Source organism: Corvus cornix, chromosome 1A, assembly GCF_000738735.6.
Source record: "Corvus cornix cornix isolate S_Up_H32 chromosome 1A, ASM73873v5, whole genome shotgun sequence".
In the NCBI taxonomy this organism is placed as follows: Eukaryota; Metazoa; Chordata; class Aves; order Passeriformes; family Corvidae; genus Corvus; species Corvus cornix.
In genome coordinates, this window is record NC_047057.1 from 861,636 (window position 1) to 883,641 (window position 22,006).

At 51.9% G+C, this 22,006-nt stretch overlaps 2 protein-coding genes across 5 annotated transcripts; one reads left to right on the plus strand and one right to left on the minus strand.

Annotated features, from left to right (window-relative positions):
- Nucleotides 1-48: 48 nt before the first annotated feature.
- On the minus strand, nt 49-5,401 carry FBH1 (F-box DNA helicase 1). Its single transcript, XM_039571600.1, has 3 exons — nt 5,364-5,401; nt 2,865-3,032; nt 49-1,169 (listed from the first exon to the last, which is right to left on the minus strand). Exons 2-3 carry the CDS (start codon nt 3,028-3,030, stop codon nt 544-546), a joined length of 792 nt encoding a protein of 263 aa, XP_039427534.1. The 5' UTR covers nt 3,031-3,032; nt 5,364-5,401; the 3' UTR covers nt 49-543.
- Nucleotides 5,402-5,565: 164 nt separating this feature from the next.
- Nucleotides 5,566-18,669, plus strand: ANKRD16 (ankyrin repeat domain 16). Of its 4 annotated transcripts, XM_039571599.1 has the most exons (9): nt 5,566-7,076; nt 8,275-8,495; nt 11,535-11,577; nt 12,516-12,624; nt 13,564-13,724; nt 14,856-14,961; nt 16,340-16,418; nt 17,592-17,781; nt 18,162-18,669. In XM_039571599.1, exons 1-8 carry the CDS (start codon nt 6,676-6,678, stop codon nt 17,750-17,752), a joined length of 1,281 nt encoding a protein of 426 aa, XP_039427533.1. In that variant the 5' UTR covers nt 5,566-6,675; the 3' UTR covers nt 17,753-17,781; nt 18,162-18,669. The 4 variants fall into 4 exon arrangements, with proteins under 4 accessions (XP_039427533.1, XP_010408325.2, XP_010408326.2 ...); XM_010410019.4 differs by lacking the exon at nt 14,856-14,961 and having other exon boundaries at nt 5,569-7,076; nt 13,564-13,725; XM_010410023.3 differs by lacking the exons at nt 14,856-14,961; nt 18,162-18,669 and having other exon boundaries at nt 5,568-7,076; nt 13,564-13,725; nt 17,540-17,684.
- The last annotated feature ends 3,337 nt before the right edge of the window (nt 18,670-22,006 follow it).

The following is a 22,006-nucleotide window of genomic DNA, read 5'->3' on the forward strand; positions in this document are numbered from 1 at the left end:
AAGCAGGAATTCCCTGGATGATCCCTCAGGAAAAAAAACCACCGAAAGGGGATTTTATGGAATCCTTCTTTCCATGTATGGGAAGGAATGCGGCTCCAAGATGGATTTTGGATAGAGGGTGGCAATTTTAGGTCCAGAAGACCAAAACGTGGCAGGAGACCTAAAAATTGAAGGATTGTGGGAATAATCTAGGGATTTAAAGGAACCAGAGGCTTGAGGACGCTGCAGGAGTTCCCTGGATGATCCCTCAGGAAAAAAGGGCTGCCAGGAGACAGTGAAAAGGGATTTTATGGAATCTCTCTTTCCATGGGAAGGAATCCATAAAAACAGAGCTCCAGGATTTTCCCCTAAATCCATCAGGTGACAGGAGACACCACAAACACACCCAGAGGCTTGGGGATCAAGCAGGAATTCCCTGGATGATCCCTCAGGAAAAACAACACTGAAAGGGGATTTTATGGAATCCTTCTTTCCATGTATGGGAAGGAATGCGGCTCCAAGATGGATTTTGAATAGAGGGTGGCAATTTTAGGTCCAGGAGACCTAAAAATTCAAGGAATCAAGGGATTCAAAGGAACAAAGAGAGCCAGACAGAGCATGGATGATCCCATGGGATAATCCCAGAGCATTCCTTACCAGCGGATCCCGGATTATCTCCCTCCAGGAGTGACACACCAGGCTCAGGTTCTGGTACAGATCCGGCACGGGCAGGAAGGCAAAGATATTCCTGAGGACTTCGGCAGGAAGATCTTCCATCGTTCCCTGAGGCACTTCCCAGTTCCGAGTGCCCAGGAGCCCGTAGTGGGTGTCGGGAAGCGGTTCCACTTCCAGGTCTTCACATTCCTGCTTGATCCGGCTCAGGTCTGGAATTTTCTTGTCAGGCTCCCCCCACTGATCCTGCTCTTCCTTGGGAACGCCTGAGGCCGCAGTGGGAAGAGCCCTTTTCCTGGAATGTCCCCTGGGAGCTGCCACGAAGTCCTGGTCATCCAGACAAAGCGAGGAATTGCTGCTGGTGTCCCTCGTGTCCCTGAAGGAATCACTGGATCCAGGGAAAAAGGGATCCAGCGGCTCTTCCTTGATCCCACAGCTCCTCATCCCTGCAGCCCCCACTTGTTGCTTCTCTTGTCGTTTTCCGAAGAAATCCAGGATGTTCCTCTGCCGGCCGGGTCCTGCATAAAGGGGGAGAGTGGGAATGAATTCCATGGAAATCAGGGAATGCTCGGCTCCTCCCAGAAGGTGGGAGCTGTTCCAGGTGCTCCAGAAGAACTCGGGAGTTGAATTTGGGATTTTGGTGCCAGGTCCCAGCTCAGCAGGGAATGTTCTCTGGGGAGAGAGTGAGGTACAGGCAAAATTCCAATCAAAACGGGCCTGAATCCCACGTTCCATGGCCACTGAGGCACTCAGGAATAATTCAGGATGATTTTTCCTTGCTTTCTGCCTGTCTGCTCAGCCACAGGTGCGGGAGGCAGCAGAGATTTTGAGGCCTCAAATAAAATAAAATTAAAATGAAATAAAATAAAATACATAAAATGAAGTACAAAAATAAAATAAATAAATAAATAAAATAAAAATACAAAAAAAAGAAATATAAAAAGAAAATGAAATGCAAAAATAAAATTAAATTAAATACAAAAATAAAACAAATAAAACGAAATACAAAAATAAAATAAAATACAAAAAATATAAATAAAATGAAATATAAAAATAAAATGAAATGCAAAAATAAAATAAAATTTAAAAATTAAATTTAAAAATTACACAAAATAAAATACAAAAATAAAATAAATAAAATGAAATATAAAGATAAAATAAAATGAAACACAAAAATAAAATAAATAAAATTAAATTAATTTTAAAAATTAAATTTAAAATTATATAAAATAAATTAAAATAAAATGAAATGCAAAAATAAAATAAATAAATTGAATATTAAAATAAAATAAAATACAAAAATAAAATAAATAAAATAAAACTTAAAAATTAATATAAAGTATGACATGAAATAAATAAAAATAAAGAAAATAACATTAAAATAACACTAAAATAAAATTATGTAACAAAATAATATTGAAATAAAATTCAAAAATAAAATAGAATTGAAATAATATAATGTAAAATCCATAAAATTGATAAAGTAAGTAAACAAATAAAGCAATGAAATAAACCAGCAAATTATTAAAATACAATAAATAAAACCTAAAGAAAATAAAAATAATAAAGGCAGAAAATAAAATACAAAGTAACAAAATAAAAGAACAACGACATAAAAATCATAGAAATATTATTAAAATACTGTAAAATAACATTAAAAATAACAAAACAAAACCAAAAATAAAATAAAATAAATAAAATAAAACGAATAAAATCACAACCTTACTCTCTCAGAAAGGGAATTAGTCAAGGAAACGCTTTTTCATGGAATAATGGAACGGGTTGGGTTGGAAAGGACCTCAGGGCCCCTCCAGTGCCACCCCATCCACGGGCAGGGACACCTCCCACTGTCCCAAGGCTGCTCCAGCCCCAGTGTCCAGCCTGGCCTTGGGCACTGCCAGGGATCCAGGGGCAGCCCCAGCTGCTCTGGGAATTCCATTCCAGCCCCTGCCCACCCTCCCAGCCAGCAATTCCCAATTCCCAATCTCCCATCCAGCCCTGCCCTCTGGCACTGGGAAGCCATTCCCTGGCTCCTGTCCCTCCTGCCCTTGGCCCCAGTCCCTCTGCAGCTCTCCTGGAGCCCCTTCAGGCCCTGCAAGGGGCTCTCAGCTCTCCCTGGAGCCTTCCCTTCTCCAGGGGAACATTCCCAGCTCTCCCAGCCTGGCTCCAGAGCAGAGGGGCTCCAGCTCGCTCCCAGAATTCCCAGGCAGCACCTCTGGGATGTGTCCGTGTCCCCTGGGTGGGATGAAGGCCTCGATTTCCTCCTCCTCTGCCTCGTCCCTGGCTCAGGGGCTGCCTGAGGGGGGAGGAGCCTTCGGCGCTCTGGGCCAGAGCTTCGCACTCGGGGGCTGTGAGGTGCCTCTTCTTGAACCTCTTCATCCCTGTTTCCACACAGGAGAACAAAAAATAAAAGGAAAAGCCCCAAATCCAAACTGTCAGGGAACGATGACACTGAATCCACCAGCACAAAAGCACGGTTTCCCCTCAGGAATTTTTAGAGGTCCCGGTGTTTCAGCGAGGAGTTTTTCTGGAGGGATGGGACAAGATGGAATGCTGAGAGCAGGGATAGACGGGATATGGGGAAGGAATTCCTGGCTGGGAGGGAGGGGCTGGGCTGGAATTCGCAGAGCAGCTGTGGCTGCCCCTGGATCCCTGGAAGTGTCCAAGGCCGGGTTGGATGGAGCTTGGAGCAGCCTGGGACAGTGGGAGGTGTCCCTGCCCATGGAATGAGGTGGAATTGGAGGAGCTTTAAATTCCCTTCCAACCCAATCCAGTCCGGAATTCTGGGATTCTGTTTGGTTGTTCCACCACGAGGCTTTGGAACAAGAGGACAACAAAAAAAACCCCCAGAATCCTGGAAGGTTTTCCAGATTTTTTTTCTCCAACACCACACGGAGGAAGCAGCTTCAACATCTGTGGGAATGCAAAGTGACTCCTGCATCTCCAAGATGCCCATGGAGGCTCCATCCCACGGGAAAAACGAGAATGATTCACCCCAGGAAGATCAATCCGACCTTTCCCAAACAGATCCAAGCTGGGATCCTCCATTATGAAGGAAATTTAACCCACTTGCAGTTAAGAAGCAGCACAAAATCCCCCCAGGAATTATTCTGATAAAATAATCAAACCTTACGTGGAGTAGGCGCAAACTCCTCTCTTCTGGCCAGAAAAAAAATCCACAGAATGCAACTTTTTTCCACAAAAAATGCTCAGGAAGATCCCCAAAAGCAGCAGGAATCGCTGTCACGGGATCAACTTCCTCCTGCCAGGAGCAGCAGTTTCACTTTCGCTTCCTCTAATTTATTTGTTTCTATTTCACACGTATGCAGCAGCCATTAAAAAAAAAAAAAAAAAAAAAAATCCGCTGTCCTTGCAGGGCAGGATCCAAGGATCAGCGTAGTTATTCCTTGGATTGGATGATTTTAGGGCTCTTTTCCAACCGAAATGATTCTCTGGATGTGCTGCTTCCTCCTTTTCAGCCGAGTCAGCTCAGCCGAGCAGAGTTAAAAAGCACTCAGCTCCCTGGGGAGGCTGCTTTCCAACATCCCAATTTCTTCAAAACATGGAAAAGGAGGCAAATAAAAGGAAAAAAAAAAAACCGATCCAAGACAGTCCCGTGGCTTTTAGGGACGTGGTGGCTCTGGCAGTGCTGAGGGAACGGCTGGATTTGATGATCTTAAGGATCTTTTCCAACCTAAATCACTCTGTGATTCTACATAAAAATGGGATTTCTCGCTCAGCCTTCACCCGCGTTCCTGTTTTTTCCCGTTTTCCCGAGATTTCCTGTGGCTGACACCACGGCAGGGCGCCTGTGGCTTCCATCCCACCAGGAATGTCAGCCGGGAGATGACATTCCAGCCGGGAAGTGAGAGGATCTGCCACCAGAGGACGGGGAAAGCTCCAGAGGGACGAGAAACGTTTGGGAGAAAGTTGGAGCCGCTCCCCATTTCCCCCCAGAACGTCGTTTCCAAACCCTTTTCCCACATGGATGCACCGACCTCGTCCAGAGGATCCCCTCATTTCCAAGTTCTCCCCATGCCAAGCCCCCCATTCCCAAGGCTCCTTCCACGCCAAGGGTCCCCTCAGTGCCGATCCCCCAATTCCAAGGATTCCCCCATTCCCAAGGAGACCCCCCCAAACGCCAAGGAATGCCCTTTTTAACCCCTTCTCAGCCAAGAGCCCCCCGCTCCGTTACCAAGCGTTCCCCCTTTGCCGAACCCCTCAATTCCAAGCATTCCCCCGTTTTCAAGGGTCTCCCATTCCCAAGGCTCCCTCAGTGCCAAGAGTCCCCTCAGTGCCGATCCCCCAATTCCAAGGATTCCCCCATTTCCAAGGAGCCTCCCAATGCCAAGGAAGCCACTTTTTAACGCTGTCTCAGCCAAGGGCCCCCTGCCCTGTGCCCCCTCCCGTTGCCAAACCCCTCAATTCCAAGAATTCCCATTTCCAAGGGCGCCCCCAGTGTCAAAGGAGCCCCCATTCCCAAAGCCCCCTCAATGCCAAGGGGTCCCCCGCAGTGCTAAAAGCTCCTTGAATACCAATCCCCCGCCATTGCCACGGGTCCCCTCAGTGCCAATCCCCCAGTTCCAAGGATTCCCTCATTCCCAAGGGCCTCCACATTCCCACGGCTCCCCCACTCCCAAGGGAACCCCTTCCCTGCCCCCCCCCCCCCCCCCGTTGCCCAGAAATGGTCGCGCCCTCCCCCCCCACCTCACCCTTTCCCGGCGCTCGCGGCCCCGCGCGCTCGGGCGGCCCCGCCCCCTCCGCGTCGACCAATCAGAACCCGGCACCCTAGCCAGCGCTGTCCAATGGGGCAGCACTTCCGGGTTGGGCGGGGTTTATTTACCCGTCGGTGACGCCACGGGCTCCGCGTGTGACGTCACGGGCGCTCCGCGGCGCGCGGGTGGGTTGGAAAAGCCGGGAATGTTCCCGCGGGAATGCCGCGGCCTGGGATAAACTGGGGAGGGAATACGGGAGGGATCCCCGGCCTGCGGGAGCGGCCCCTTCCCGGGAGCCCCGAGGGAAACGGGAATTTCTGGTTTTCCTGAGGGGAAAGGGAATTTCCCGCTCGTTTTGGAGGGAAAAGGGAATTGCTGCTTTTCCTGAAGGACGGGTTGGTGTCTGGCCGTCCACGGGGAAAAGGAAATTATTCATTTTCCACAGAAAAAGGGGAATTGCAGGTTTTCCCGAGTGAAAAGGGAAATTTATGGATTTCCAGCTGATTTCTGGCTTTCCGAAGAGGAACAGGAATTTTCGAGTTTTCCCAATGGGAATGAGAATTTCTGTGTTACCAGAGGGAGAGGCTGGTTTCTAATTTTCCTGAGGGAAAATGGAATTCCTGTTTTTCCTGAGGGAGACGCTGGATCCTCGTTTTCCAGGTGGAAAAGGAAAATTCTGTTTTCTGAAAGCAGTGGCTAGTTCCTTGTTTTCCCGAGGAAAAAGGAAGATCCTGGTTTTCCTAAAGGAAGAGGGAATTTCAGGTTTTCTGGAGGAAGAGGTGGGGTCCTGCTTTTCCTGATTGAAAAGAAATTGTCCATTTTTTCCTGAGGAAAAAGGGAATTTGGGGATTTGCTGAGGGAGACTCTGGCTCCTGGTTTTCCTGAAGGAAAAGAGAATTTCCTGGTTTTCCTGATGGAAAGATCAGATCCTGGGTTTCCTAAGGAAAAGGAGATCTTATTTTCTGGAGGGAAAGACCAGCTCCTCATTTTCCCAGGGAAAAATGAAATTTCTGCTTTTACCAAGGGGTGGCTGCTTTCCGAATTTTGGAGAGGGAGAGGAAAATCCCTGGTTTTCCTGAAGGAGAGACCAGATCCCAGTTTTCTGAAGGGAAAAGGAAGGCTTTAATTATCCTGAGGGTGAAGGAAAATTTTTAATTATCCTGAGGGAGAAGGAAATTCCCGCTCATCCCAAGGGAGAGGCCTCCCTCAGGTTTGTGGATTTCCTGAGGGAAAAATTCCCCTTTTTCTGGAAGGAGACACCAGGCTCTGCTTCTCCTGAGGGAAAACCTCATTCCTGCTTATCCCAACCATGATACCCACCCCTTCCCAACCCCAAAATCCCGATTTTTTTTGCCTCTTTCCCCTCAGGCCCGGATCCATGGCGGAGCGGGAGAGGCCGCGGCGGCTCCTGAGGCTGGTCCAGGAGGGAAAACTGGATCTCCTGCGGGATGAGCTGAGGCTGGATGACATTCCAGAGGCTCCCAGCTGGCGCTGGGGACGTTTGGGAGACTCCCTGCTGCACCACGCGGCGCGGCTCGGACACCGGGATGTGCTGGAATTCCTGGTCCGGGAGATTGGGATGGACGCGGAGGTGACCAATGGGGATTACAAGAGGCCGATCCATGAGGCTGCTTCCATGGGACACTGGGAATGTGTGTCCTTCCTGCTGGAGATGGGGGCGAGCGTGGATTGCTTGAAAAAGGCCGACTGGTGGGTGCTGGGATTTGGGATTGGGTGGAGAAGGGTGGGGGAGGAGTTTAAGGATCATCCAGTGCCAGCCCTGCCATGGGCAGGGACACCTCCCACTGTGCCAGGCTGCTCCAGCCCCAATGTCCAGCCTGGCCTTGGCCACTGCCAGGGATCCAGGGGCAGCCCCAGCTGCTCTGGGAATTCCATCCCAGCCCCTCCCCACCCTCCCAGCCAGCAATTCCCAATTCCCAATCTCCCATCCAGCCCTGCCCTCTGGCACTGGGAAGCCATTCCCTGGCTCCTGTCCCTCCATGCCTTGGCCCCAGTCCCTCTGCAGCTCTCCTGGAGCCCCTTTAGGCCCTAGAATGTGCTGGAAGCTCTCCCTGGCTCCTTCTCTTCTCCAGGAGAACATTCCCAGCTCTCCCAGCCTGGCTCCAGCCCTGGGAGCAGCTCCATGGATTCCTCCAGACTCTCTCCAACAGCTCCATATCCTGATACTGGGATCCCAGAGCTGGATTCCATGTGGGATCACCAGAGTGGAGCAGAGGAGCAGAATTCCCCCCTCCCCTGCTGCCCACGCTGTGGATCCAGTTGGATTTTTGGGATCGATTCCAGCCCTATCACTGCTTTCCCCCTGTTTCTCCTAAAAGTTGTAAATCACTGCTCCACTCTTCTCTTAGGGATGGAGATTCCTGGAAAAGAAACCAGGATTCTCCCCAACCCCCAGATGAAAGGCTGGGAAGGTCCTTTGGAGCTGAACTGCCACAAATCCAAAGGCAGCATTCCAGAGCTGGGAATTGAGGCTGTGCCAGCGTGGAGCTGACATCAGGGGGAGCAGAGGGAGGCAGAGATGCCATGGATTTGTGTGGCAGTGCCCTTCCATCCATGGATTAAAACCAGGGAGCTCTGTGCTTCCTAAGGTGTATCCCAACCTTTGGAAAAAAGTCTCATTTGCCTTAAAAACACAGGATGCTCTGAGGGACTGCATGGAAAAGGAGCTGGAGTATTCCCAGCCTGGAAAAACAGTGCTGTAAAATCTCCTGGATCCTCAGGCAAAGCACCTAAATCCACGGAAATCCCCATCCCTAAGGGAAGAGTGGAGCAGTAATTTACACCTTTTAGGAGAAAAAGGGGGAAAGCAGCAATAGGGCTGGAATTGATCCCAAAAATCCGATTCGTTGTCTCAGGTTATCCTGTTTTTACCCGGATCTTCTTCCAGGACTCCCCTCATGATGGCTTGCACCAGGAAAAACTTGGAAGTGATCAAAACTCTGGTGGAGCACGGAGCCAACCCATTGCTGAGGAATAAGGATGGCTGGAATTGCTTCCACGTTGCCAGCAGGGAGGGACACCCCGAGGTGCTCCGGTACCTGCTGGATGTGTCCCCAGGCTGCTGGGACACGGAAAGCACCACGGGGAGAACTCCTCTGCACACAGCAGGTACAGCAGGGATGGATCCAGGGAATCTGGGAGATGGGAGCAGTGGAAAGTGTGGAAAAGGGACGGTGTTCCAGCTCGTGGTTGTTTTGGAGAAGGAAAAAGTCAGGGAAACTGGGAGTGGTGGATCCGTCTGGGATCCTCCACTAGCTTTGGGATTCTTGGATCAAGGAGTTCATCTCCATGTCTCCAAGGAGTGGTGGATCCATCTGGGATCCTCCACTGGCTTTGGGCTCCTTGGATCCATCCATCCATCCATCCATCCATCCATCCATCCATCTCCATCTCTCCCTGGCGCAGATGGATCCGAGCTCTCTTGACTTGGAATATGGATCTGATTTTCCTTCCCAGTGTGTAAAGCTGGGAATTGCTCTTGGAAAACCTCCACAGCTCCAAGCACATCCTGGCATTTTAAATTCCTGAAAGCAGCAGAGCTGCCGAGAGGAACCTTTTGGGATCTGCCTGTGGATGGATTTCTTTACCCCAGCCTCGGGCTGGGCCGGGGGAGGCTCAGGTTGGATGTTGGGAAAATTTCTCCATGGAAAAGGTTGTAAAGCTTTGGAAAGAGCTGCCCTGGGCAGGGGTGGAGTCCCCATTCCTGGAGGGATTTAGAATCCCTGTGGATGTGGCACTTGGGGACATGGGGCAGTGGTGGCCCTGGCAGTGCTGGGAATGGTTGGACTCGATGGCTTTTCCAACCAAAATGACTCCATGATTCCAACAAGAAACTCCAGATTTTGGAGTTCTCCCCTTGCTCTCACCCCATGGTGAGAATTCCGGAGGGCCTTTCTGCAAAGGGGAAGGACAATCCCTGCTGGGAATACACAGGAGCTGTTAGGGTTGGAGCCCACCACATCCAATTCCCTTTCCCTGCCCTTTTCCCTGCTTTTAAAGGATATTTAAAGGGAATGGGCAGGTTTAGGAATCACAGCCATCCTCAGGATTGCTGGGAAGCAGAAGGGCTCACACCACATCCAGAGTGGGAATTAAGCTGTGTATTCCAGGTCCCAGCAGTGTCTCCGGAGGAGAGAGATGATCCCTGGCTACCCAAACCCCTTTCCCAAAGAATTTAACCGGGATTGACTCTCTGGAAGGACCTGAGGTGTTGTGAGGAGCCCCTGTGGTGCTGTCACTCATCTCTTGATCTCTTGCTGGCTGTGCTGCTCCCAGGCTGTCATTCCATGCCTTTTCCAGCCCTTGCTCCGTCACTCTCGGCTCATCAGTGGTGACAATTCCAGCCCTTGGGCACCTCAGTCCTTGTGCTTGACCTGGGAATGAAAAAAGCAGGGAAGGAGTTGTTTGTGGGATCGGAGCAGGTTGCCTGAAGTGGCTGATCCCGATTTTTTTCTGTTCTCCTGTCCCTGCTCAATCCCAGGTGTTGTTTCTGTGGAGCTGGCGGCTCCTCTCCTGGCAGGAGGTGGATGTTGGGTTGGGATCTGGGAGTTGAGGGTCTGGGATAGGGTCAGGAGCACAGGGTGAGCTCTGGGATTTGGGATTGTCCTGTGGGAAAGGGGGGATTTTGACCTTGAGCTGGAAGTTTCCTCCCTGCCTTGGGATATGGGAATACAGTTGGGATCCAGCACCTGGATCCTGCCTCACAGAGGTGTCTCCACCTGTGTTTTCTTTGGCAAAGCCACCAATCCACAATTTGGGATTTCTGGAATTTCCTGATCCAGCCAGACCCTGGAGCAGCAGCCTGTGTGGGAGCGACTGGGAATCGGGAAAGGCTGGAATTACAGAATTATGGAATTACGGAGTTATGTCTTAAACTCCCAGTGCCATTTGAACCCAGGCTGATCCCAAACTGCTGCTCCACGGTATCCCCACACATATCCCAGTGGATATTCCCAGCTCCTGAAGCAGGAGCAGGGGCAAGGGGCTGGAGATGGTGCTGGAGCTGCCGGGGGGGGGAGGGAAATCATGTCAGGAGAAATTTCCTTTTCCATGGATTTCCATCCCAAGGGTGTGGATGGGAGCACACTGACCCATGACCAGGCCAGCTGCCTTCCCGGCTCGTTATCCCTGGATTGATGAAGCCTCATTTTCTCCCTCCTGCAATTCTTTTTTATATTAACAAGGGCTGATTCCTTCAGCTTTGTTGCTTCCTCTATCCATATCCCGAGGGAAGAAAGCTGGGAAGAGGTAATTAGAGGAAGTGGAATGCAGCAGTGGATCAGCTTTCTCGTGTCTCTGTTCCTGAAAAAGGATAGGATTGTGTTGCTTGGAGGGATTTTTCTTCCCATGACTTCCAAAAATCCCTTTCCCAGCGTGGCTCTGCCTGTGTTTCCAGCAGCTCAGGTGAAGAATAGGCAGGGAGCAGGAGCAAAGAGCCAAAATCCGGGAATCCCTCACTGGAATTCCAACTGAAAGTTGTTCCTGGGAACACACATTTCCTAGGAACCCTTTTTCCATCACCTGATGGAGCAGCTCCAGGCTTGGTTTGGTATTCTTTTTTTCTTTCCTATATTCCATTTGTTTTCCAAAATGATCTGAAAGGGGAAAAAGAAAAAAAAAAAAGCTGGATCAAGGCTGTGTAAATGTTTAAAATGTTTAAAAAATCAGGGGAAAAAAGGGAATATTTCTGTGCCACGGCTTCAAATCCTCCCCCTCTGCTGTTGTTTTCCCTCTGAGACGGGTGAGGATGATGAGATGGGAGTGGCTGAGGAGGGCTGGGAATGTTATCCAGCATTTCCCCGGCTCCCTGCTTTGTGTTCCTTTTGCTTCTCCCAGATTCCAGTTCGGGAATGAACAAAATCACTGGGAGAAACCCTTTTTGTTTCAGCTGAACTCTGCGGACGCTCTCCCACGAGGCAGACAGTGCCCATTCCATATCTTTTCCCTGCTTTCCCTCACGCTTCCCTATGGGATCAGGGGCAGGGAAGCCTTTTCTTAAATCACACCACAAAACTGAAGTCGAAAGCCCTGAATTCCATCCAGCCCCTTCCCTCATCCCAAAAGGATCAGCAACCCGAGTGTGCCTCGCTGTAGGGCCACGGTGCCATGAAAACACCAACGATCCATGTTTTTCCTGTCTTTTCCCAGCGATGCACGGCTGTGCCCAGGTCGTGGAGCTGCTCCTGGAGCGGTAAGCAGGCTCCTTCCAGCTTTTCCTCCCCCCACCTCCGGTTCCCTGCCAGGATTTGGACACAAAGGATGCTTGTGCTGCTCCGTTTGGGAAGCGTGGCTGCACAGCTGCCCTGCCCTGATCCTGAGGCTGTCTCTTCATGCTCCAGCTTTTTCCCAGCTGGCTGAAAACCTTGGGGACAAGGACTCCCTCGGGATGGGCTCCCTCTTGGTTATGCCAAATCCCAATTATGTAACTCAGCCCTGGGATTTTTTTGTCCCTGCTGATTCATTCCTGGTGCCTCCGATGTGGCTGAGACTGGATGACAACAACCAAAGGGATTCCTGGCAGCTCCATGCTGGGAGCAGCTTCCCTAGGCTGAGCTTCTCCTTGCTTTTCAGGCTCCTGGAAAATTGGTGGGAGGTGGCTTTAAAGCAGCTCTGTTCCCTTCCAAAGTGTTGGAGCTGGAGCAGCTTTCCCTGGGAATTGCAGCTCATCTCAACCTGTCCATGCTTGGCCTAGCATAAACAGCTCTGGGATTTAAGCCAGGCTTTCAGTTTAAATTCCGTTTAAATTCCGTTTTCTCTCATTTTCACTGGAGTTTAACCTGAATGAGATTTGTGGGCTCTTGATTTTGTACATCATTCTGTGCAGATCAGGAAAGGTGGAATAGTATTCCCTGCTGCCACTGCACACCTTGTCCCTTCTGGAAACCCTCTGGTCAGGGAAAAAGGGAATTATAAATGATCTGTAGAGCCCAAAGGAGCTGAACCAGATCTCTGATCCCAAAAATCCCCCCTCAGATCATTGCCCAGGCCCTAAAACACCAGGACAGGTTTGTCCATTGTCTATGGATGGGCTTTATATATTCCATGTTCAATCCCAGCTGCTTGGAGTCTCCTTCTGTGAGGATTTTGGAGCTGCCAACAGCTCTGTCCTGGTTTTTCCTCCTCCCCCAGGTGCCGGTACAAACCTGACAGCAGAGACAGCTGTGGAGTCACTCCCTTCATGGACGCCCTCCAGAACGGGCACATCGGCATCGCCTGCCTGCTCCTGGAAAAACACCAGGTGGGTGCCAGAATTCCTCACCCGCCTCCTCCAGGAACTGAGCCAGAGCTGCCTGGACAGGGCATCCACGTGTTCACCGTGACTGCAGCGTGAGGAAGCAGATTCCCAAATTGGAAAGGAAGGAGTTTTGTGTGAAAAGGCAAATTCCCCGTGGAGATGAGATTTTGCTGAGTGAGGTCATCAGGAATCAGCTCCTGGGGCAGGAATCACGGAATGGTTTGGGTTGGGAGGGACCTCAGAGCCCATCCAGTGCCACCCCTGCCATGGGCAGAGACACCTCCCACTATCCCAGGGTGCTCCAAGCCCCAATGTCCAGCCTGGCCTTGGGCACTTCCAGGGATCCAGGGGCAGCCCCAGCTGCTCTTGGAAATGTGTCCCTGGAGCTGGTGAAGTGGGATAGTGACACCAGGCAGTGGCAGGAGGGGACAGGACATTCCCAGTGCTCCAGGGGCAGCTGTGTCAGAGCCAAAAGCAGCTCTTGGAATGTCAGGACTCAGCATGGAGGCTCCTGTGGCCACGGAAAACATGGAAATATCCATCCCTGTGTTACCCAGAGCTCCTCTCTGCCTTCCCTCCCTCCTGGCAGCTGCTGCTCCTCTGCTGTCTCCTGATAATCCCTGATTTCCTCCAGGGAATGCCATTAGAGCCAGTTGTGCATAGCAGGAACCAGACCACTGCAATCAATAATTTATTGATGATTGATTGATTGATTGATTGACTGCTGGATGGTCCCGGCTGGTTGGGGCTTCCTCATGGCTAATTCTCCCAGAGGTGTTGGGGAGTTTGTTGTGGTTTTAATCTCACATTCCAGGCACTGAAGTTGGGAGAGGTGGGAAACTTCGGGGAGGTTTCCTGGCACTGCTGGTGCCTCCAGAGGGTGGTGATCTCCTTTGGGATGAGTTCACTGGGTGTTACTTCCATGATATTCCTGAATTCCAGGCCTGCCCCACAGCTGTGGATGCCCTGGGTGCTCAGGCCCTGCACAGGGCAGCTGTGACAGCCCAGGATGGATCCATCCAGTTCCTGGTGTCCGAGCTGGGCGTGGATGTCAACGGGAGAGCGACGTCCCTGCAGCTGCCAGCCCTGCACTACGCAGCCAAGGTTTGTCCCTGTTCCCAAATTCCCTCGGCACCTAAACCAGGCTGGATCAGGTGTTTGCCACTGATGGAGGATTTGCATTCCTGGCTCATCCTCTGCCACTGTCCATCTGTTCCTGACCAGTCCCATTCCCTGTTTTCTGGGAATCAAAACAAGTGTGGGCAGCAGGGTGAGGGTGGGATTCTTCCACTCTGCACTGGTGAGATCCCACCTGGAATAGCAGATTCTAGCCCTGGGTACAACATCAGCAGGATGTGGAGCTGCTGGAGATATTCCAGAGGAATCCATGGAGCTGCTCCCAGGGCTGGAGCCCCTCTGCTCTGGAGCCAGGCTGGGAGAGCTGGGAATGTTCCCCTGGAGAAGAAAAGGATCCAGGGAGAGCTCGGAGCCCCTTGCAGGGCCTGAAGGGGCTCCAGGAGAGCTGCAGAGGGACTGGGGCCAAGGCCTGGAGGGCCAGGAGCCAGGGAATGGCTTCCCAGTGCCAGAGGGCAGGGCTGGATGGGAGATTGGGAATTGGGAATTGCTGGCTGGGAGGGTGGGCAGGGGCTGGGATGGAATTCCCAGAGCAGCTGGGGCTGCCCCTGGATCCCTGGCAGTGTCCAAGGCCAGGCTGGGCATTGGGGCTTGGAGCAGCCTGGGACAGTGGGAGGTGTCCCTGCCCATGGCAGGGCTGGCATTGGAGGGGATTTGAGGTCCTTCCCATCCCAGGAATTCGATGTTTGTGTCCACCTGCCTGCAGGGGAGGGATGGGAGATGTCCTGATGTGGGAAAGGAGAGCTGGGAAGGCGGGGGCAGCTCCCAGGTTTTTTATCAGTGTCCTTCACACCGGAGTTGTTTTGAATTCCAGACAGTGAGAACCACGGGAGCTTTCTCCTCCTCCCAGCCCGCATGGGAAGTGGATCTGTGGGTCCTGCAACACTCCCTGGGAGCGCAGGGCAGATCCCAAACCTTCCCTGGGATGCAGCTGGCAGCACGGGAATGTCCCTGCTCAGATCCTGGGATATTAAACCTCACAGATTTTAACAGCACTCCGAGCCTTGTAGTGGCAATAAAACCTCATCCCAGTGCCCTGCTCCTAGAAAAACACCCGTGCCACTCCCTGGGAATGCTGGCAGCAGCGTTCTGCTCCGGCGGGATCCAGCCGTGCCGTTTGCCCGCTCCCACAAAGGAGCCCTTTCTCCCATTTTCCCGGCCTCCCTCTCCCAGAAACCACGTTCCAAGCCCTTCTGGTTGCCAAGGGTACGTTGAACAGCAAGGCTTTGGTGGGGGGGGGGTGGAATATAATGTGCCTTGGAGAAAATCCCAGCTCTTGGCTGATTTGGGAATGATTGGATGGGATTCTCTCCCTTCCACGCGCTTGGTGTCGCTTTGTATTTCCAGCCCTGTTGGTTTGGCTGCTGTGTTGTGTTTTTATCTCCTTCTTTTCTTACTCTTTTGTATTTGTAAACACAGGAAAATGGAATTCTTTTTTTCAATCCCATTTGCTGCCAAGGCTGTGGCAGCTCAAGCAGTTCCCGGCTCGGCATCTTTGCCATGGAAATGGGTTTGCAGGGAAATGGGAGCCTTGGGAGCAGGGAAGATGCTGTGGAATCCTATGGGAATAGGGAAAAAGAGTCGTTGGGGGGATAAAAATAAGATTCTGCCATTCTCAGGCCGCAGGACAAAAGACTAATTCATGGCATTGAGGGTGTAATTCCCAAATCAGGCGTGTTATTTAGGGAGAAAGGATTTATTTATGGAAAAGGCTGTGCAGAGAGGAGGGAGGTGGGGGCTGTGCCGTGTTTTTCCCTGTGGAATTTGGAATTGGCTCCTGGTGGAGGGAGGACACTGTGGATCCTGGCTGGCTGTGCCTTCTCCCAGGGCATCACAAATCCTGGAGGAATTCTTTGGGAAATGCCGGGGCCTGAGGGAAGCAGATGAGCAACAGCCCAGATCAGCAACAGGTTCTGCTCCTTGAGCTGGAATAACCCTGGAAAAAGCAACTCCAGATCCTCTGGGATTTGGAGGGATTTGAAACTCAAAGATGGGGAGACCTCCGAACCCCTTGCAGGGCCCAAAGGGGCTCCAGGAGAGCTGCAGAGGGACTGGGGCCAAGGCCTGGAGGGCCAGGAGCCAGGGAATGGCTTCCCAGTGCCAGAGGGCAGGGCTGGATGGGAGATTGGGAATTGGGAATTGCTGGCTGGGAGGGTGGGCAGGGGCTGGAATGGAATTCCCAGAGCAGCTGGGGCTGCCCCTGGATCCCTGGAATGTCCAAGGCCAGGCTGGACACTGGGGCTGGGAACACCCTGGGACAGTGGAAGATTCCCTGCCCGTGGAATTGGATGGGATTGGGATGGGATTTGAGGTCTTTTCCAACCCAACCCATTCTGGGATTTCAGGAAGCTGCCTCGTGGCACCTTTCTGGCCCATTCCCATGGGATAACAGCAGCTGGAGCAATCCCTGCCTCACGGATCCGAACTTCCCTGCCACAGGCAGCTGCCCCTGACTTCCATCTGCTCCAAGATCCTCTGGAGCTCCTGGCACCCCCAGATGTGACCAGGACAGAGCAAATCTGTGCAGGTCCAGGTCAGGGATGGCTCCGAGGGCAGAGCTGATCCCAAATTCCCCGTTCTGCAGGAAGGACACGGACACACCATCCAGACCCTGCTGGCCCTCGGTGCTGACGTCCAGGCCAAGGATGGGAAGGGCCGTTCTGGTGAGGATTCCAAGCTGTTTTTCCAAGCTTTATGAGACACCAAGAGCTTCCATAAGCACATCCCAACCTCAGAGATGCCAAATCCATGGATACATTTGCTCTGGGAGCAGCATGACAGATCATCCCAGGGCATTTTTGGGCATTTTGCATTCCCTGCCTTTCATCTTGCTGGAATTTCTGCTGGAGCTTTTCCCTTTAGGAAAAGATGATGCAAATTGGGAATTTCCTGCTTATTTTTCACCTGAGGAGCTCTGACGCTGCCTCCTCTCCCTGAAATTTGGCTGGAATGATCCTGTTGGAAGCAGGTTGGATGGACAAACACAAGGATTGAGCTCTCCAGCCTCAATTCCTTTAGCAAAACAGCCTGGAAATGGCTGATGAGCAAATCATACCAGAGAGCTGGCGCGTAACTCGAGTTGCTATAGCGATGCCGGAGAGTCGGCATTCCCAGCGGGAAAGGCTGAGGCAGCTCTTGCATCAGCATCTCCCAAAAAAAAACCCTTAAAATTAAAAAAACCCAAAAGGATAAATGGTTTCAGCCATTGCCAAAATTGGCGAATTTCCCAGCCCTGGGCTTTGGTTAAAGCCACATTTCAGCGGTGCCGTCGCTCCCTCCGCCCCCTCGGTGACTAAACCCCAGCTCTGCTGAGCTCATCCAGCCCTGGGATGTTTTTTTTCCCCGTGGCTCCTCCTTTCCTGGGTTTGGGTCACTGCGTCCTTGGGAAGCTTCTCGTCCACATCAGGCACCTGCATGGATTATCCAGAGGGATCATTTGCATTAGATGGAAGGAAGGTTTTTTTTACAGTGAGGCTGGGGAGGCCCTGGGATAGAACTCCCAGAGCAGCTGTGGCTGTCCCTGGATCCCTGGAAGTGTCCAAGGCCAGGCTGGATGGGGCTTGGAGCACTCTGGGATAGTGGAAGCTGTCCCTGCCCATGGCAGGAGGGTGGAACTGGATGATCTTTAAGATGGGACTCAATGATCCGAAATTTAATTCCATGATTCTGTCCCAACCCAAACCACTCCATAATTCCATGACCACACTGCGTGTTCCAACTGGGAAAACTCATCTCTCACCCTCCCTCTGTTTATTTCCACTGGGAATCCTGTTTTCATCCAAAGCAGGATGAGCCAAGGCCAAGAGGTGACCCCAGCTCCCGTTGTGTCCCCCCAGCCCTGCACGCGGCCAGCGCCGGGCAGCGGGCGGAGGCCGCGCGGATCCTGCTCCGTGCTGGGCTCCAGGACGCTCCAGATGCCACGGGAATGCTGGCACAGCAGCTGGCCAGGAGGCCGGATGTCATCCAGGTTTTCCAGGGAATGCAACTCAGCACGTGAAGAAGAGGAACCTGCTCCTTTTCCATGTGGTACGTTGGTGATCCCTTCGTGAGGCTCAGATTGAGGGCAACACCCGGTTAAAATGTTGGGATTTTTACCCAAAATTGAGCAGAGGAGCCAAGCTTGGCACTTGGGAAGCAGATTTAGGAGAAATACCTGAAATAGGATTCTCTCCAAAGATAATGGAGGTGATGGCTTTGGGCTCATCCCTGGCACAGGTTTCCCAGAAATGTTGTGGCTGCCCCATCCCTGGAAGTGTCCAAGGCCAGGTTGGAGCAACGTGGGATAGTGGAAGGTGTTCCTGCCCAGGAATGAGATGATCTTTAAGGTCCCATCCCACCCAAACCATTCCATGTTTTTAACCCCTTCCATCATTGTAAATTTATTTTCTCTCACTTCCAAATTCCAGGGCTGAGCTTCTCTTCCCGTGTGGCTCCTGCCACATCCAAACCTCTGAGGGTGCGGCTGCCTGGAACAGAACCATCCAAGGAAGGAAAGTGCCACTTCCAGGGATCCTCCTGGCTTTTGCTGGGAATTTCCACCCACTGAACATCCTGATGGAGAAGATCCACCTGGATCTTTGATTTCCTAGCCCTTCACGGACCTGCTCTCCACTAATCCCTTAAATTGGTGTAATTTGCCACCTCTTTGGGTAGGATGAAGACTCTTCAAGCCCAGAGCTGATCCCAAAACCTGCTGGAATCCATTGTGGGACCTCAACCTTGTGAGGACATCTGGATCAGACTAAAATAAGGAGGTGTTTGTTATTCCTGACTGGAATGCTGGGCAATTCCCAGCACTGATGAGCTTTAAAACCCAAAAATCTGCTCTTGGAAGCCTGCAATACACAGCAAGGTAAGAGCAGCTCCAGCTGTTGGGTTTGTGCAGTTGGAATTATAAATTCCATAGAAAAGTGACCTGGCCTTGTCTATTTGTAATGCCAAGACTCCAAGACGAACGGAATCCTGCTTTTTTGGGGATGGGAGATGTTAAAAATCAGGAAGGGAGTGAGTTAAGTTGTGCTCTGCCTGAGCCATGGGTGGGTTTGAGTGGGAAATTCCCACCCCCCACCATCCCTGGAGCAGGAATTTTGGTGGGAGCTGGACCAGCCCCTGGATGGGTGAGGAAATGGTTTTATTCCTCTAAAAATCCTGGATCCTTCCATAAATCCAGCTCTGGCTTCCCTCCAGTAGTAAAGGCAAGGGGCTGCTTCATTCCCACTTTTATCATTTTAATAAGCCATGAAATAGCTGTGTCCCCCCAATATCCCAGCTAAGGAGCTTGGATGGCTGCTGAGTCGGAGAGAAAGCAGTGGGAATGTTTCCAAATATCCATGGAAACACAAAAGGGAAACTCCTTCAAAACATGGGAACAGCATCAGAGGGGAACGTGCCTTCTTTAGGGGTTGGAAAAGGAACATGGATTCAGCTTTATTCCTGCAAAATTCACCCGAGGGAAGAGCCTTTCCCATTTTTCCTGCTGATTTTGCTGGTGATACTCACTCCAAGGTAGGAACTGGAAGTCAGGACTCCTTTGTGTCCGTGGGAATGAATCCAGCCACATTCCCATGGGAATGGTTCATGTGGCCCCCAGGGAGGCAGCCCAGGAGCCGGGCTCTGGGCCTTGTGGAGCTGGAGCAGAACCCCGGAGCACAAAGCTCTGGAATTGTTGTTATTCCACCTTTTCTGGCCTTGGTGCTGGGGCAAACATTCCTGGTCTGGCAGCTGCAGGGAATCATGGAGTCATGGAATGGTTTGGGTGGGAAGGGACAGTAAAGGTGATCCCATTCCATAGGCAGGGACACCTCCCACTGTCCCAGGCTGCTCCAAGCCCCATCCAGCCTTTCCTTGGACACTCTCAGGGATCCAGGAACAGCCACAGCTGCTCTGGGAATTCCATCCCAGCCCCTGCCCACCCTCCCAGCCAGCAATTCCCAATCTCCCATCCAGCCCTGCCCTCTGGCACTGGGAAGCCATTCCCTGGCTCCTGGCCCTCCAGGCCTTGGCCCCAGTCCCTCTGCAGCTCTCCTGGAGCCCCTTTAGGCCCTGCAAGGGGCTCTCAGCTCTCCCTGGATCCTTCCCTTCTCCAGGGGAACATTCCCAGCCTCCCAGCAGAGGGGCTGCAGCCCTGGGAGCAGCTCCGTGGATTCCTCTGGAATCTCTCCAGCAGCTCCACATCCTCCTGCTCTTGGGGACCTCAGAGCATCCAAATGGAGTAAAACTGATTTTTCTCTGGTGGTTGCACCATCCCCACCCCCAAAGCCCCAAGCACCAGGACACTCCTGCCCAGGTGGCCTCTCCAGCTTTCCTTGGGATGACAATGAGGGGGAGGGACTGCACCTATTGCTCCTGATCACATCTGGGCTTTTCCCGTAGAACCCTGGAATCACTGAGCTTGGAAAAGCCCTCACTGAGTCCAACCATTCCCCCGGCACAGCCGTGTCCCACTAACCCAGGTCTCCAAGTGCCACATCCAGATGTCTTTGAAATCCCTCCAGGGATGGTGACTCCACCGCTTCTCCTGGGCTTTTCCTGGTTCGGTGGTCGTGGATCCCCTTTGGATGTGCCTTCCCACTCCTCTGGGAATTACAAGGATTAACTCCCAGGCTGTCCTTTCCCAATCTTGATGTCCCAATCCTGCTGGTGGACATGATCCAAGAGCTTGAGGACCTGCTGCTCGTGGTCCATCACCACCAATCCCTTTTTCCTGCTCATCCTCATCCAGGCCACATTCCAGCTCCAGCTACCTCCACACAGGCATTCCTTGGATCCTCCTGGCAGGTGCCACCACCTGTCCCATCCTGAGCTGGGTGTGTCCCCGATGGGAATTCCTGATGGTGGCTGATGCGCAGCGATCCATCCTTCCTTCCTTCCTGGAATCCTTCCTGGAATCAATCCTTCCTCCCTCCCTGGAATCCATTCTTCCTTCCCTTCCTCCCTGGAGCCCTTCCTCCCTGGAATCCTGTACCTGCTGCATGGCCACCAAAATCGGGCCATCCCTGTGGATCACCACCCACCTCTCCAACCTTTCCTCCTCCAACTATCCAAATAATTTCCAAGCAAGGGCTTTACTCCCATTCCGAGCCACCATGGGCGGGATTTTGGGAGCTTCTCCATCATTCCCAGTGCTTCCACAGGGATATCCACAGCCCTAGGATCAAATTAAGATGCCTTAAGCCCCACGGGTGCCTAATCCACGGCAGCCGTAAGCGGCTTTGCCGTGCCCGCTGCCTACGTGCTCCTTCCCAGAATTCTGATCCATGGGGTGTCATCCCAGCCCTCAGCTGGGAAATTCCTGCTTCCCACGAGGAAGTGGAGATGGGCTGGGGGTGAGGATTTAAAAAAAAGGAAAACCCAAAACGCAAGGAAAAGCTCAAATCTTCTGGAAAACGCGTGGGATTTTCCACACCGGGCCGAGAGGAAAAGCCTCGTGTTTTGGGGTGGAAAGGGGGAAATGTGGGAGAGGTGAAAAGTGGAGTTTGGGAAGTAGGAATGCACCCTAATGCTGGGTCTTTGTTGGGATAATTAGCAAATTTCCCATTAAAGGTGGTTCCACGGGATGCCTGCGATGGGATGGGAAAGCACTGGATGTGGGAGCGATTGGGGGGGGGCTCCTCCTGTGTGGGGTCCAATTAAAGCCCGCTAAATTGAGGAACCCCCTAATTTAAGGACTCTACTAAATTGACAACCTCCCCTCCCCCCCCCCCCCCCCCCCAATTTGAGGGCCCCCCTAATTTAAGGATCTCCCAAAATTGAGGACCCCCCTAAATTGAGGACAACCCCCCCCCAAACTGAAGAGCCCCCCAAATTGCGGATGCTCCCCAGAGGACCCCCCCCCTAAACTGAGGGCCTCCCCAATATTATTTAACCTAATTATTAACCTAAAATACTCATATTTGTATTAATATTAAGGTCCCCAAATTGAGGACCCCATGAAATTAAGGATCCCCCAAACAGAGGAGTCCCTTAAATTGTATCCCCTACTAAAGAGAGGGCCCACCCAAATAGACGACCCCCAAGATTGAGGACCCTCCCCTAAATTGAGGAAAACCCCCCAACTGGAGGACCCCCTAAATGGAGGAACCCTCTCCTAGACTGACGACTCCCCAAAACTGATGAACTCCCTAAATAGGGGAACCCCCCCAAGTTAAGCAGCCCCCCCCTCCCCCAAAAACTGAGGCCCCCCCAAACCGACTTCTCCAAATGGAGGAACTCCTCTAAACTGAGGAATCCCCCCAAACTGAGGGTCCATCAA

What these genes read in the sequence shown, in the direction of transcription:
- ANKRD16 (XM_039571599.1), top strand. Translation starts at nt 6,676, where the DNA reads ATGATACCCACCCCTTCCCAACCCCAAAATCCCGATTTTTTTTGCCTC. An exon ending in GTGGAGCTGCTCCTGGAGCG is followed by an intron (nt 11,578 to 12,515) that starts GTAAGCAGGCTC and finishes CTCCTCCCCCAG; the next exon opens with GTGCCGGTACAAACCTGACA. An exon ending in GGATGGGAAGGGCCGTTCTG is followed by an intron (nt 16,419 to 17,591) that starts GTGAGGATTCCA and finishes GTGTCCCCCCAG; the next exon opens with CCCTGCACGCGGCCAGCGCC.
- FBH1 (XM_039571600.1), bottom strand. Translation starts at nt 3,030, where the DNA reads ATGAAGAGGTTCAAGAAGAGGCACCTCACAGCCCCCGAGTGCGAAGCT. An exon ending in GACACGGACACATCCCAGAG is followed by an intron (nt 1,170 to 2,864) that starts GTGCTGCCTGGG and finishes CCCTTTATGCAG; the next exon opens with GACCCGGCCGGCAGAGGAAC.